Source organism: Symphodus melops, assembly GCF_947650265.1.
Source record: "Symphodus melops genome assembly, chromosome: 4".
NCBI classification, from domain to species: Eukaryota; Metazoa; Chordata; class Actinopteri; order Labriformes; family Labridae; genus Symphodus; species Symphodus melops.
The window spans coordinates 29,240,132-29,256,611 of NC_136694.1; the positions used below are offsets into that span (position 1 = coordinate 29,240,132).

The 16,480-nt window shown below is 40.8% G+C and overlaps 2 protein-coding genes across 2 annotated transcripts; both read right to left on the reverse strand.

The window, feature by feature from the left end:
• Positions 1-1,000: 1,000 nt before the first annotated feature.
• Positions 1,001-3,531, reverse strand: c1qc (complement component 1, q subcomponent, C chain). The gene is made up of 7 exons (XM_079341709.1): positions 3,430-3,531; positions 2,844-2,953; positions 2,693-2,755; positions 2,291-2,444; positions 1,960-2,100; positions 1,568-1,694; positions 1,001-1,341 (listed from the first exon to the last, which is right to left on the reverse strand). Exons 2-7 carry the CDS (start codon positions 2,941-2,943, stop codon positions 1,207-1,209), a joined length of 720 nt encoding a protein of 239 aa, XP_079197835.1. The 5' UTR covers positions 2,944-2,953; positions 3,430-3,531; the 3' UTR covers positions 1,001-1,206.
• A 3,544-nt stretch (positions 3,532-7,075) lies between these two features.
• On the reverse strand, positions 7,076-11,460 carry c1qa (complement component 1, q subcomponent, A chain). The gene is made up of 7 exons (XM_079341701.1): positions 11,380-11,460; positions 10,184-10,365; positions 9,920-10,096; positions 9,701-9,777; positions 8,398-8,514; positions 8,177-8,257; positions 7,076-7,455 (listed from the first exon to the last, which is right to left on the reverse strand). Exons 2-7 carry the CDS (start codon positions 10,344-10,346, stop codon positions 7,294-7,296), a joined length of 777 nt encoding a protein of 258 aa, XP_079197827.1. The 5' UTR covers positions 10,347-10,365; positions 11,380-11,460; the 3' UTR covers positions 7,076-7,293.
• Between the last annotated feature and the right edge of the window lie 5,020 nt (positions 11,461-16,480).

Consider the following 16,480-nt stretch of genomic DNA (forward strand, 5'->3'; position numbering starts at 1 on the left):
GATCACAGAGAACTACAAGATCGCAAGAGAACTACAAGATCACAGGAGAACTACAAGATCACAAGAGAACTACAAGATCACAGAGAACTACAAGATCACAGGAGAACTACAAGATCAGAGAAAACTACAAGATCACAGGAAGAACTACAAGATCACAGGAGAACTACAAGATCACAGGAGAACTACTAGATCACAAAGAACTACAAGATCACAAGAGAACTACAAGATCACAGGAGAACTACAAGATCACAGAGAACTACAACATCACAAGAGAACTACAAGATCACAGGAGAACTACAAGATCACAAGAGAACTACAAGATCACAGGAGAACTACAAGATCACAGAGAACTACAAGATCACAGGAAGAACTACAAGATCACAGGAGAACTACAAGATCACAAAGAACTACAAGATCACAAGAGAACTACAAGATCATAGAGAACTACAAGATCACAGGAGAACTACAAGATCACAGAGAACTACAAGATCACAGAGAACTACAAGATCACAAGAGAACTACAAGATCACAGGAGAACTACAAGATCACAGAGAACTACAAGATCAGAGAGAACTACAAGATCACAAGAGAACTACAAGATCAGAGGAGAACTACAAGATCACAGGAGAACTACAAGATCAGAGAGAACTACAAGATCACAGAGAACTACAGATCAGAGAGAACTACAAGATCACAGAGAACTACAAGATCACAGGAGAACTACAAGATCACAGGAAGAACTACAAGATCACAGGAAGAACTACAAGATCACAAAGAACTACAAGATCACAAGAGAATTACAAGATCACAGGAGAACTACAAGATCACAAGAGAACTACAAGATCACAGGAGAACTACAAGATCACAAGAGAACTACAGATCAGAGAAAACTACAAGATCACAAGAGAACTACAAGATCACAAGAGAACTACAAGATTCTATACTATACTACTATAAGTGATGTTTTGTGAGTTGGTGGCAGAAAATAGACACACAACACTTTGTCAAATGTTATTGTTTTATTTTCATTTTACAGAAATGACATCAAACTGATCCCATTGAGACTTTACCTGCAAGTGCATGAAAGAGATAAACATTTAGTCTTTATTGAAAAGTTAAAAGAACGTTTTTTTTTAAAGAAAGGGAGTACAATGTTTGGAATGAGCCTCGGCATGCTGTTTGGTGCTCAGTGAGGCTGTTTGGTGCTCAGTGAGATTTCAGCAGGAAGCCGGAGAAGACGCTGTAACCACTCCGCTTTCCTCTCATCCCTCTGTAGTCTCGGGTTTCTAGCCACACCTCCTGATCCCTGGACAGGTAGACCGCCAGGCCACCTGATGTCACCTGAAATCAGGACCGGAAGGAAAATTACTCTCTATTTGTAAACCTGCATGTCAGCGGTCTCACCTGTGGGAATTACCCAGAATTCATTGCAAACAGGAGATTGAGATCAAGCCTATTTCTACGTGTGGATTATTTAATTTTAATTTACTGATGAAAATATGAAGGTAGCTCATGATGTGCAGAACCATTAGTCCCATGACCTCGAGGTGGTGTTAAATGTCCGTACCTGTCTCCTGGTGCGGCGATGATCGCAGAAGGCCGTCAGCGGCGTGTTGTCCAGTTTCATCACCACACACAGGCGGTCGTCTAAAGAGGCGTGGAACACAAAGTAATATATTCCCGGGACCCGGCATCTGGAAATCAAACAAATCAATCACTTCAAAGAGCTTGATCCTGTTAACTTAATCCAGACTTCCTCGCAGAACTATGTAAAATATTTGATTTGCTGTTTTTGCAAACTAGCATCACTAAGGTGGCAAAATCTTTTATTTTTTTTCCCACAAATTTTGTCCAAAACGAATCCTCTCCATAATCACTGGACTGGTCATTCCCAGATGTGTGACGATATTTGAGATTGGATGAACGTGAGTGTGATTTTCCAAACAGGTGTTTTCTCACCTGAAGCGTCCTGTCGCGGTGTTGTAATCGTCGTTGATGTTGGTGATCACGTTTTCGAAGCGGATGACGCTCGCTCTGTCGGGGTATTCGTTAAGAAGTCTGGCCACGCTGAACGCCGCTTGCTGCTGGACTCCAACAAATCTGCAGCCGCGAAAAAAAACAACCCACACAGAACACACAAGATCATCTGACACGGATTCACACGCTGACAGAACCGAGGGTCGTTTATTTGAATTCATGTCGGCATGAAACCTCCAGTTAATAAATCTGGGATGATTGGTTTTCATGTGGACGTTGCTGTCATTGAATTCAGGTTTTCCTTTGAAGTTACCCTGATTCTCCTGGTTCTCCTGGAGGTCCGGGTACACCTGGGTTCCCCGGTAACCCTGGTTCCCCGCTCTGACCGCGTTTACCAGCAAATCCCAGCAACCCCGGCTCGCCCTTCTCTCCCCTCTGTGGGCCGAGATCGCCGTACCAGGCCGCCCCTACAAAAAACAACATCAATCAATGTCAGAATTAGTTCATTTCCTGTGTACCGGTGGCCTAGTGGTTAGTCCATCTTGAGGCTGTACCCTTCCGTACATGGGGCGACCCGGGCGCCAAAATGGACACAATGAAAAATTCTCAGAAGAACTGTCCTACCTGCACCTCTCTTTTGATGTTTCTGACTTTGCATGTGTGTGTGTGTGTGTGTGTGTGTGTGTGTGTGTGTGTGTGTGTGTGTGTGTAATACCTTGCTGTCCTTTCTGTCCATTCGCTCCGTCTCGACCATCTCTGCCCGGCATCCCGGGAATACCTTTAAGGATTTAAAGACAAACGTATATATATCATGTAAGTATAATATAAGTGTGCAAATTGACACGTTCAAATATATCAACACGTACCTGGCATCCCTGGTATCGCGGGGCAGGTTTCTATGGCAACCAGGACAGGTAAGGCCAGGGAGAGGAGGGCACAGATAAGGAGACAGCAACGCTGCAGCATGATGGATGACCTGACGGGGAGAAGAGGAGACAGAGGAGACAAATTCTCCAGTTTCTATTTAAAGGGTAACACTTTAAATTAAGGTCACAATATTGACCTTGAACTAGCTGCTAATTAGCAGCACACTGGCTGCTTATGACGCTTAGCATGGCCTTGAGGTGGAAGTAAACAAATATTCAGATCATAATTTACTTATATAACTTATTTTCAGTAAGCAGTGAACTCTTAGTTAACAGACTATTAGTTAAAGTCTCTGGTCATGTAGAATGAGGTACCAATAAGCACTCAAATTATGATCATTAGGCAGAAAGTATGCTACTAATTAGCATGCTAATTAAGTCCTAGTAAATGGTGGAAATTGTGTGCGTAATCAAAAGCTCTGAAAATGTAAAGAGACAGATAAAACTGCTGACAAATCTATAAATGGAACTCATCGGCTTTTAAAACAAACAAATATATCGTACATGCAAAAGATTAAAAACTCACCTGAAAGAATCCAGGAGTTACATGAAAGTTGAATAAAACCGAAGTGAAGCTCAGAGTCGTGCAGCGGCCAGAAGAGGAAGCCGACACAAAACCGAAGATTCAGCAGCTTCGAGGAGGATTCGAGTTTTTTTTTTTTTTTTTAGAGCGGGAGTCAAAAGAGAGAGAGAGAGAGATAATCAGTGACATCATTTTACTGTTTTGTTTTAATTATTTTATTTATCTGCTCATTACTTTATACTTTGGAAATATTGTCCTCGCTTTATTCATGCGGACAAAACTTGAAGATTCAAAAACGTGATAAAAAGAGAGAACTGTTTTATTACAATTTTTTTTTTTTTTATAAAGTCATGATTATGTTTTTTTAACATAACTGGCACGACTTTTTTTATCTCCTTTTTTAATTTATGCAAAATGACATACAGACATGTACAGAAAATAACATATGCAGGACCGACTTTTTTACTCGTATAGAGATAGATAGATAGATAGATAGATAGATAGATAGATAGATAGATAGATAGATAGATACTTTATTGATCCCGAGGGAAATTCAAGGCATCCAGTAGCATTATACAGACAGGCAGGACACAAGACATTAGTTACAATACACACCCGCTGTCCCCCCTCCCCTCTGTATACAAATCCCCCAAACAGATTTAGCAGCCCCTATGTGACTAAGAATAAACATAATTATATGTTAAACCTGTGCAGTTAGCATTAGCAGTTAGACTTAAAACTAATATAGCATAATGTGCATAACCTGTGAGGAGAGAAAAACATGTGTTGGTTAAAAGAGACCTGTAAACAGTTAAAGAGCCTTAGAAACAAAGTGCTGACCTTTAGAAACTAGTTACATGTGCATGTACAGAGGTGTTTGAGGTATTGCCAGAGGTGTGAGTACAGTCGTTAAACAGTCAATGCAGGAATGTAAATTGGCTCACCAACTTAAAGGAGCAGTGATTTGCATTAAGTGTCCTAGACAATATGGTGAAACCAGGAGTGGTTAGGGTAATTATCGTTAAGTACCCAACTATTGAGGGGCAGATTAGCATTAAGTGTTGAAGACAATAGAGTGAAACTTGACCTAATTAGGGTGATCATGTCAACCCTTACAGATGTAGCATAACACAACAGTAGGATGAAACCAGACATGATTAGGGTGATTATCTTTAAAGTGACCAGTGCTCAGTAAAGTGACTATCAATATGCATTACAGTGTCCAACTGGGGGCTGACTCTGAGGTCAGCAGTGCAGGTGAGGAGTGAGAAAAAAGTGAAAAAAGAGTCCAGGGATCACAGTGTGCTTCTTCCCTGCCGTGACAGTGAAGTGTTGTACAATCTGATGGCCAGGGGGACAAAAGAGTTCTTGAGTCTGTCCGTGGAGCACGACTGTGACAGCAGTCTGTCGCTGAACATGCTCCTCTGCCCGGTGAAGGTGCTGTGCAGAGGGTGGTGTGTGTTGTCCATGATGGAGAGCATTTTGTCCAGAGACCTCCTCTCTGCCACTGTGACCAGTGAGTCCAGCTCTGTACCCACCACAGAGCCGGCCCTCCTCACCAGTCTGTCCAGGCGTGCTGCGTCCCTCTTCTTGCAGCTTCCTCCCCAGCACACCACGGCGTAGAAGAGGACGCTGGACACCACAGACTGGTAGAACATCTGAACCACATATTGTACCTCGGGTTTGTTAGTGAGGATGGTCTGCTGCTATCAGACCATCCTCACTCAGACCTCTGTGTAGTCAAGTCACTGCATGAATGTATAACTCTGTGATCGTCTCATCCTAACACACAGAAACACTGTGTACTCTCACCTCGGGGTAAACCAGACCAAACCAGTGAAGTGGAAACACACACCTACAGCAACAATAAGTGTGGGTCAGAAACACTCAGAAACTGCGGCAGTGGGTGCTGGACACGGGCCGTCATCCATGTTTAGTTATGTGTACATAGTTTTTACACTTAAATATTGTGTCTAAACCAGGAAGAGGAGTTTATAGCTGGTTGGAGATCAAATAAAAAAAGAGCCCTAAAGGGTGCGAGCTGTCTTTCTCTCTTCTGAGAAACGTCGCCCTGGTGCTGCGACCCTTTAAACCTTTGACTCCTGACAGTGCGTTCCTTTCAAGCCAGATTTCCCAATTCAAACAAAAACAACCCATCTTCATACGCAATGAGAAAACAGAGCGAAGAGTTCAGCTGAGGATGTGAAGAAAGAAGCGAAAGTTTACCAGAAAGAAGAAGTATAAAAAAAAAAATTATATATATATTAAAGTTTCACTTCCATAACCATCAACGGGTCAGATGTGATCAGGGAAAATATCCAAGTTGATTGTGACCTCTCTAAACTTTTTTTTTTCCAGATGACTTCATGGCAATGTGTTATTTCTTTTCGGTACAGAAATGAGACCAGGAGTTAGCCTAGCTTAGCATAAGAGATTTTCCAGATTAAATTCATAAATTTAAGAGAATAAATTTGGAAGTTGATGAGAACGAAGTTGTACAGTTATTTTAGTCTGTATCAGATGAACAGAAGCTGCTTGTATGAAACATGGAGCAACTTGTGAAGTTGGACTTTTAAACAGGTTTCATAAAAAAGGAAATCTTTAACTTTTGGCTCAACAGCACTATGGCAATCAGGACCCTAAAAATGGCCTGATTTTTGCACAGGCCTTTGGCTGCTCTTCTGATTCTTTTAGGATGATGCTTTAATTAAAAACCATTCTCTCCGTTTACACATTTGATAACCTAAATTAATGATTCATATCTGTTATATTTATGACTTTAATATTGAAATTTTAGATTTTTTTCAGCTAGTTCCAAACAATTTAAGACAGAACAACCAGAATTGCAGTTTTTTAAAACGTACAGTATTTTTGGTATTAAACATATGGAAACTTATTTCTGCAGGTGACAGAAAAACTAACGTAGAAAAAAAGTGAATAAGGCTTCGAGGCAAGTTGTAACTGATGGAGTGATTTCCATAAGACTGGATCATGCAATCCCATATTTCATCCTCACTCATTCTGGCAAAATCCTGATGTTTAACAACAGCTTGAACTTGAACAGCGAAGCAGGCGGAGGATATATGGTATTAAGGGAGCTTCAACAAATTAGTGATAGTCTGAAAAAATAGAAATAGAAGGCTACGAATGAAGATGTAAAGATCACGTATTTTCCTCCTTTTCTCAGAGCTCCTCTTCATCATGTGTGTGAAGTGTGTTGTTGTAAATCCACTCTGATCCTGTATTTGATCATGTCTATAAACCCCTCTATTTCAGCCCTGCTCAGAACAGGCTGTTTCTTTGTCTGTAGCTTTAAATATGTAAATGAGCTGTGTCTGGCCACGCCCCCTCTCTGGAAGGGCCTCGGGTGCACTCGGTGCTTTCTGGCTCCATGTCCTATTGTTTACGGTGAGAAGGCAGACTCAGAGGGCAGAACAAACACCTAGCTGTGGGAGTGTCACCCACCTGGGGGAGGGGCTACTGCCCTTTGTGATGTCATGAAGGGAACATCTCCAAAACGGCCTGTTTGAGCACACATTTTCTGAAAAGTGGAGCAGGCAGAAGACGATGGACTTGAATCTTTTAGCAGACAGGCATATTAGCGTGTTTTGCATAATAAGTGACTTTTAAAACAACACAAACACAACTGTAAGTAATATTTTTTTATTTTACTGATAAAGTAAAAAATAAAATGTCCAGCAGTGAAAAAGAAGGAAGCAGGTGAGTCAGAAGCAGTGGTTCTCACATATGACTTTACTGTGATGGTGAGTTATGATGAAAATACGTCTTTAAAACAGAAATCCTGAACAGATACAGTCTCAGGTTGCAGCTCAGACTCTGTGACATCACAGCGACTATATCTGAACTTTACTCTGTGTTTGCGAAGAGCAGGAAGCCGTTGAAGATGATCATTTTTTCCCGCGTATCTCGCAGGTCGTTATTTGGTATCGGTCTCTCCGTGTCACTGAACGTCTCGAGCCAAACCTTCTGATCAATCGCCAGCTCCAAGACCGCACCGCCCGACAGAACCTGAAACACGAAACAGAACGATCAGAGAAGCTCATCTAAAAGAAACACCGTGTGGGTTACAAACAAGCTTCACTGTGGTTTTCACCCCCTTAAATGGTGCAGATTTATAAAGCGTGTGTTTAACCTTTAAACGCATATGGAGGTCATATTTAGGAGGCCCGTCTTGCTGAATAACGTGAGTGAGTTTAAGTCTATCAGATTATAAAGTTATTAAAGGATGGTGAAGTTTATTTGTTGGGTTTTTTTGGACAGCTGAAGATAGGCAGGAAACACCGGGGAGGAGAGAGTGATGGGATGACAAGCAGCAAAGGACCGAAGTCAGATTTGAACCCACGACCACTACGAGGACGACTTTGGCCTTCGTACAACGGGGGAAACAACATAACCGCTCGGCTTTCTGGCGCCCCCATTTGTGCGAGGTTTAACTCGTGCACAAGCTGCACAGTCCCTTTGGAGAGCTCGCTGTCACGTCCTCTCGTGTGTTGCTATTAGAATAAGGTTCAAGGTTCTTTATTTGTCAATTCCAAAATATGTCAGACATACAGTGAAATCGAAATTACGTTTCCCCCCTCCCCACGGTGCAATGTAGATAAAAAAGGTCCGGAAAATAAAATAAAACAAGGTAAAAAAGATAACTAATATTTACATTAATAAACCTAAATGTGCAAAAAGTACAAAGTTAATAAATAAATAGGAAGTTCTTGCACTCTGCTGCACTGACCTGATCGTAGTTCTTGTTGTAATCACAGAAACCCAGTTTGTGTTCCCGAGCGTCAGAGACAATATTCAGGCAGACGGTGACCTGAAAAACACACAACAGACAAGAACAGCTTTATCAATGACATCAATCAATCAATAAAAGGATCTCACACGGCACACATCTGAAGTAAAACACAACCTGTCAGATAATTATCACCATCTGTGATCACATGAGTGTGTTACCTTCGCTGCAGAGTGGAAGTTGAAGTAGTAAACTCCAGGTATTCTGCAGGTGAACACACCCAAGGCTGCGTTAAAGTCACCTGGATTGTTGACCACAGTTGTCTGATAGGTTACTTTCTGAAACACACACACACACACACACACACACACACACACACACACATGAACGAATGAAGAACAGGTCAGTGAGAGGAAGAAGTCGGTGCATTTAAAGAGAGGAGGTTTAAGATCGAGAAGAATCCTCAAAATGGATCTTTGTGCTTTTCTGCAGGGCCGTGTTCAGACGGGTGTTCAGGGGGGGCCGTGGCCCACCGCTTTGGCCACCCCAAAAATCTGAACCTATGATTGAGCGTATGCTTTTTTTTTATTTGCAGGAGTGGGACTGAAGTTAAAGTCAACTATTCTAGATGTTTCCAAGAGTCTGCTCTGCCAGTGTTTTTCGTTAAGGGTAAATGTAGTCACCTTTTTCTTTTTTTGTAGGTACTTTTGGCTCAGCTCTTTCAAAATATATAATATTTTACATTTTTATTACATTTTTATTTTACATTTTTTTGCACCTGAGACTCAACAATTCAAATTTGCTTGCTGCTTTAAGATTTTAGCAAAAACGTGTGGCCCCTTTCTAACATCCGATAATAATAATAACAATAATGCATTTTATTTAATGGCGCCTTTCAAGCCACCCAAGGTCGCCTTACAGTGGATAAAAGCATTACCGATGGACATACTCCCCACGGTGGAGTGTTTTAAGTCTCGTCTTAAGACCCATTTTTATTTTTGAGTTTTGTGGTCCTCTGTGTCTTTTACTTATTTCACTAGTTTACTACGTCTTTTATTGATTTTATTGTTTTATTTATGGAAACGTCTTTGAAATTTTTGTTTGTTTTTACTATCATATGTACATTTCTTTGTTGTTTAAATGTGCTATACAAATAAAGTGGATTGGATGCTGTACTTGGCCATTGGTAATTTTGCAAGTTTGACAAAAGCATGCACGTCTTTGTTTTTGAGTCCCTTGGCAATCAAGATAAGAAAATGTATATGCTGCCAAATGGTTTTACATATTTTTACCGGGGATAGAAGGGGTTAAAAAAAAAAAGGGGCGTGTGCACACAAACTTCATGAGTCAGTGCTCCTGGTCTGGACACGCCCCCGACTTTATTTATACTAAAGGCTGAAAAACTGGCTTTAATTTAGGGACAGAAATAACGAATCCTTGCAGAGAAAGTAAAAACATCTGAATGGTAAAAAAAATGTTGTTTTAGAAACTTGGACAGAGCGAAAGGTGAACGACAGACTGAACCTGGTTTATTCTCGGGTAGCTGGTTTCAGTCCTCATCACTGAAAACGCTGAGTGGTCCTGCTGATGGGCGTGTTGTCCTATACATGGGAAACACACACACACACACACACACACACACACACCATCACTCCTCAGAATATGCAATTTTAACATAAACACAAACTTTTACGGCGCTAAAGCACATAGTTTTATTAACTTTATTTCAACGTCATACGTTACCTTGTCCGATGCTCCTTCCGTTGGGTCCGGGGCGACCAGCTGTCCCGGGGAGACCAGAAGCTCCCAGATTTCCACGGTAGCCTTTAGGGCCCATTTCCCCTTGCAAACCGCGAGTCCCAGCCTCGCCATTCAGCCTCAGGAGAACGGATGAATCCACCGGACCGGCCGTCATAACAACTGGAAGGGAAAAACGTGAATCGTTCATTTTTTTTTTTTTGGTGCTGGGGGGGCGGGGCATCATAAACACCAAAATAATTAATATACCTGGGTCTCCTTTCTCTCCCTTCACTCCAGGTAATCCGTCTCTACCCGGGGCGCCGTTAACCCCTGGTTGTCCGTCAGAGCTTCTACAGCTCGGGTCACATTGGACGGATGTCACACTCAAGGTCACGCCCACAAGAACCAACATCCCATAATAACCTCCCATAGTTGGAAACAGTCACTGACTTTGAGGAGAAACAGAAGATAAAAGTCAAAAGACGAAAAAGAGACGATTATTATTGATTATTATTTGTTCTGTCATTTTGGGGCTTTTAAAATAACTCTGACCTTAAAGAGCGAGTTATTTTAGTATTTCTCTATAACTATTTGTTTTCTGGCAATGTGAAGCGCGCTCTTAAATATCCTTCAGATCTTGATTTTAGGGATCAATAATATTACTGACGATTAAAGTTTAGCAGCCAGCGAGAAAGAAAACAAGAAAAGTGTGATCTCAGCTTTTTAGTCAATTATTATAAAAACAAGACAACGTTTAAGTTCAGTCAGAGATCAGAAGATCAGCCTGTGAGGTTATCTGACAGCACTCACTCTTAATGCCCTGCTAAGCATCACAGAATTGATCTTTTGTAAAAAAAAAAAACAAATCAAAATTTGTCAATTAAGGGAAAATTTAAACAGCAAAATGTGATTAATATTGAGAATGGATAACGGGTAGTAATGTATAAGTTTATACTTCATACTACTCCTTTTTGGACATGTTACATTTTAAAATATTTTCTTATTATTATTTTGTTGTTGTCTTCACCTTTTCAAAATAAAACAATAAATAATTCAAGAATATAAAGAGGAGCTTTCTGTCTGGAAAAAAGGCCCCTAATGAACCTTTACTGAGAATCGCCCCTGAGTTAAACACTTCTAACCACATGCTGTTAGAAACGCTGACTGTGTCTTCAAACATTCAAACATAAAGTCTTTTTAAAATGTGGACTTCAGTTTTGTTTTTAAGCACAAATCTTAAAATCTAAACTGAGATTTTAAAGTCACATCTCTGCAGGTCAAACTTAAAGAATCAGAAATAAATGTTTAACAGAACAGAAACACTGAGTGTCCCAGATCGAGTTTTATTGATTTCATTATTTTCTTTTGTGAGCTGGTTTTGCAGACAAACAGCTTTTATACAAATATACAAACATCATCCAAAATATCTCAGATCTTAATATCAGACAAAATCTTTGACTCACCGCTCAAGTTTTCTGTCTCGACTCACGAGATCTGGAGCTGCAATAGGAAGGACGAGTCGTCCTCTTTTTTCACACACACACACACACACACACACACACACACACACACTGACACACACACACAGTGTACACAATCTGCAGGAAGTGAAACTTGTGATCAGGCAGAAAAAGATGGATCAGATCTGGTTATTTTTTATTGATTGATTTGACAGAGAACATTACTGTAAATATACAACAGTTAGCCAAAAGGCTAATTTCCACCCGCTGCCCCTAGCATTGCTAAAAACTACAAATACACTGTAAAACAGTAAACAACATTTGGCGAGACATTCTGTAAAGGAGCTTTATTAACTGTATTAATTAGGATTTATTAACCTTCATAAGTAATAAATATGAAATATGAATAACTCACATAAAGTCTCAATAATGTTAATAAACATCTTAATGTTTATGACTGTATATAAACTGTTAATAAGTTTCTAATAAATGTGTTAAATACGCCTCTGCTGACACTTAAACAAGAATCTAATAATCTCTTATTAGTGACTTATTAATTAATCACCTTCATATCAAGTGTTACCTATTATGTCATAATGTCAATTTAGGTGAAGGACTCAGACGGTTTGTTGCGCCACCATGTGGTCAAAAGATGCAGCAGCAACAGTGTGACGAACAATCTGTGAAAGGATCAAGTTGTGACCTTCAGAAGACTTTTGAAGGTGAAATAAATGATTGTAAAGTGGTTGAAACGTAGTGTTGAAGCGTTTTAATCAGTAGGGATATTTATACTTTAATACTTATTTCACAAAATGAATCTTTTATCTTCTCCCCTCTTTTCAGTTTCTTTCTTGAGGCTGAAATGCTTCCACACCTCTGATTTAACGCTGACTGTAGATTCAAACATTCAAACATGACAAAGCCTTTTTAAAATGTGGACTTCAGTTTTGTTTTTACGCAGAAATCTTAAAATCTAAACTGAGATTTTAAAGTCACTAAGCAGCAGGATCTACATCTCTGCAGGTCAAACTTAAAGAATCAGAAATAAACGTTTAACAGAACGGGAAGACGAAAGAGCTTGGGATCAATAAAGTGCAGCTACCTATCTATCTTAACATTATTTTTTGTCTCCAGAGCTTTTACAGTAAGTCTGTCTTTTCTCTGTTTCACTTTGATTGACAGGTGCTTTCATTTCATTTTGATGACTCTTGTAAACAGCCAAAGTTTTATTGAGAATTGCAGCAGGACTTTCCTGCATCCCGTCTATGAAAAGGCCAATCTAAAAAATAGTAACAATTCTAAATCGATTCTACCGTCGTGATTCTTCGGCGTTGTCGCTATTTCGTCACGTGCCGGCGTCTTGTTGAGTGGATACAGAGCGCAGTGCTGCCGGTCCACCGCTTCCTACTTCTGTCCATTGAAACCAAATGTGGTAGTAATTGGGAACCAAAAAATATGCCAATGCAGGGAATTTAAACCATTTCCAACTCGCGATGAAATAAAAGACATCTGTCCGGTTTTAATTATTTATTTGAAAATACAGTTAAAAAAAAAGGACACCAAGGAAAAGACGGTGAATGCTCAGAAAATTAAAAAGAAAAACCATCAACAGGAGAACTAACATTTCTACACACACAAGCGCACGGTTTCCTCCTCATTCTCTACCACCTTTCACCTGTGTTTGCGCGTGCGTGGTTTCCGCGCGCATCTTCATGCACGCGCCTGCACGCACACCAAACCCTAACCCTGTTACCATGACAACTTGTAAAAAAAAAAAAATCATTCTCCTGGCTGGCGCAAGTTGAAATGCAACAAATACATTTTAGCCTTCATTTTGTCCTTCATTAACTTATGAATAACTTAACTTATTTACCACAGTGCGTAAAAATATGTGATTTTAAAATGCAATCATCACTAAATGAACAGGATTTTTTTTTTTACACCAAACACATGATGGAAGTTGGAGGGGCACAGTGGCTCAGAGTGTCAGTGTGTCCACTGTAGGCCTGACCTTCATATAATAACACACCATTCACAGGCTGATATGTTTAATGTGCATTTCCACCTCCTTGGACCTTCAACTTCACGTTGCTCTTCATCAACTAGGCTATTGTTCACATCTAGCCTGTGGACTGGCGCTAGCTCGTGATTGGCACCTGTAATTGGTGGATGTTTGATGACATCATCAGCCAAACCAGAAAAACCAGAAGAGAAAATATCACTCTTTGTAAAATTGGCTCGTCATGCAAAACACAATCTAATGCGACATTTGACAGCTGGGAATGAACATAAAATCATCATGATTTTTTAGTTTTTTTTAGTCTATTCCTTCAACATTTTTTAAGACAATGTCGAGGTAGGGACTCTATATACTGCCTTGGATAATTACAGATACATTAACTATTGGGGGGTTCCCTAAAACAAGTTCACAAATCATAGGGGGGCCTGGGTAACCACCAGGGGGGGCACGGCCCGCAAATGCCCCCCCATAACGCAGACACTGCCATACTCATTCCACCTGCCCCAACACACATGCATCAAATTGGTGACAACAAGTTGTATGATCCATGTGAGATGTGACCAGGGGGCTGACGATCCTTTGCCTTTTAGTTCCTCTGAGATGAGTCTGGAAGGGTTCATTCAAAGAGGACTGTCCTCGGATTGGCGTCTCCGGTTTGGATGACCCTTCACTTCCCTGGCTCGTTTCTTTCCTGTTGGGAGAGAACAGAAGAAGACTTTAAGAAAAGAAGAAGTCTGTCTTACTCTCTGTTCAGCTCCAAACCGTCTGCACTCCTGTGAATAAGCTTCAGTTTATTTCTTTCAGTGTTGTCGTACTTCAAATCTGTCCTGCTCTCATGACCGGGTCTCAGAAAGGCTTTGGACTCAGACTGGGCGGATTCTGGACATTAAATCAAGACCAGCACTAATGGACTGCTCGTCCTTGTCATCACTGTGATGAGAAAAGACAAATCTAACTATGCTCTGTTTTAACTTTTTACTGTTTAAAACTGAACACAAGAAAAGAGACCGAAGAAAAGTGTGAACCTTTTATTTTCAATCGGAAAAATCTGGAGAAAAAATGAATGTTTGACTTACTGCAATATCGGACGACACAGATGAGAACACAGATGAGACCACAGATGAGACCACCGGTGAGAGCACCGATGAGACCATTAAAAACATCATCACTGAGACCCTGGAAGAAACCGGAGGGAGAGAAAGGTTTGTTGTTCACTGTTTGGACTCTTCTGTTTCTTTGTTGACAGCCTCCTTTTCATATCACAACAATAAACTCCCTCCCTCACCTGCCAGGTCACGTCCTCGCTGAGGATGGCGCCCTGAACTCAGGTTTTAACTGAACCTCTGGTCTCTGTCCTGCACTTCAGGGCCCAGGTGTTCTAAAGGATCCAGATTTGCTGATCCACTTCTCTGTTCTTTTTCTACCGAGCTGGGTTTAGCTAATCCAGCTAACGTTTGACCCGCTTGTTAAAAGAAGAACTGGATCAGACCACCCTGATCCACGTTCAGACTGTGACTACAGCAAGACACCGAGGACGTGAAAGTATCAGACCTATCAGAGAGGATCACAATCCTTTTCTCGACATGATCTGGAGGTTTACTCTGGATCAAATCAGGACCGGCTGATCAAATCTTATCGATTAGTAATCCTGTGAACCTCCTGATTTCAAGATCAGATCCTGTCTCATATAGCTTTGACCCTGAAGGATTACTTTAGAACCACGTGTCCCGGGTTTAAACTCACACGACTTCATGTTGTTTACTTCTACTCTAAACGTGGACAGAACTTTGTTTTCGTACCTCCTTGTCTTTGTCTGTCGTCGTTGGTGGGCTTGATGTCTGTTGAAAAATAAAATAAACCCCAACACAATAATGGAACATAGTTTTGTTATTTGGATGCTCTGATTTCTGTTCACCAGCTGGATCTTAACTCGACATAATAAACTGCAGAAAAGACAACGTTCACTTAATTTACTTACCAGTGGTTGTTTTTTGTTCCCTTCCTCTCCAGGCTTCTCTGGCTGTTGAAAAATAAAACATTTACATTATTTAAAACCTCCAACAAACAGTGGAAAATAATTCAAATGAACTATTTTCTCACCCCGCCTTGAATCGGATCTGGACCCCCCCTCGCCTCCACACCTGTTCAAACATGGCGTGTTACTGAAATGTGACACTGTGCCTTTAAGAGCTGAATGTTACTGAAATGTGACACTGTGCCTTTAAGAGCTGAATGTTACTGAAATGTGACACTGTGCCTTTAAGAGCTGAAGGTTACTGAAATGTGATGTTGAAGAACGTAAGCTGTACTCACTGAGATGAACTTGGCATGTTTTTTTGAGTATCTTCTTCGTTGTTTTATTCTTGATAACAACAGTGCAGTTGTAAGTTCCAGCTTTCTGTTCAGTGAAGTTCTTGAGTAGAAGTGAAACGTCTCCTTCAGGTATTTTAGTTTCATTCAGGAAAGTTCCATTTTCAAATTGCTTGTTCTGATCGTCAAGTTCATGTTGTCCATTTCTGAAAGTGTGAACAGGCATTTTGTTGAACATCCATGACACCGATATAGAAAATGAACGTAGATCCAGCGTGGTGTTGAGGTGGCAGGGCAGAGTGACATCGTCCCCGACTTTGGCACGAACTGAGTATTCTGGGGAAATGAGACACGTCATTAAGACTTCCTGTCAAAACATGAAGACACTTGTGAAGAGCTGTGTGAAAATAACACAGACTGTAAATATTAACATTAATACTGAAGAGAGAGAGCTGGAGCTGAGGCGGGTTTTAAACCTCCTGACAAACCGCTACACGGCGCCCACCTGTCAATCAGGGGGGGGGGGGTTGTCTACAGGTACTTTGTAGGTTTAGCCAGTTTGAAAGTATCTGGATAACTTCAGGAGGACACACGCCTCATAGCGTGGAGTGTTTCTTTAATGTAACATCTTTGTCAGTTAATTATCTTCTTTTTTTTTCAGAGCATGTGGGGGGCGGGGCTTAATGTCGTCTTGATGTTTGCTTGAAGACAACATGGCTGACTTTTAATCTCGTTTTGGGACTTTTAAAGTGGTCTCAGTGCTGGTCTCTGAGG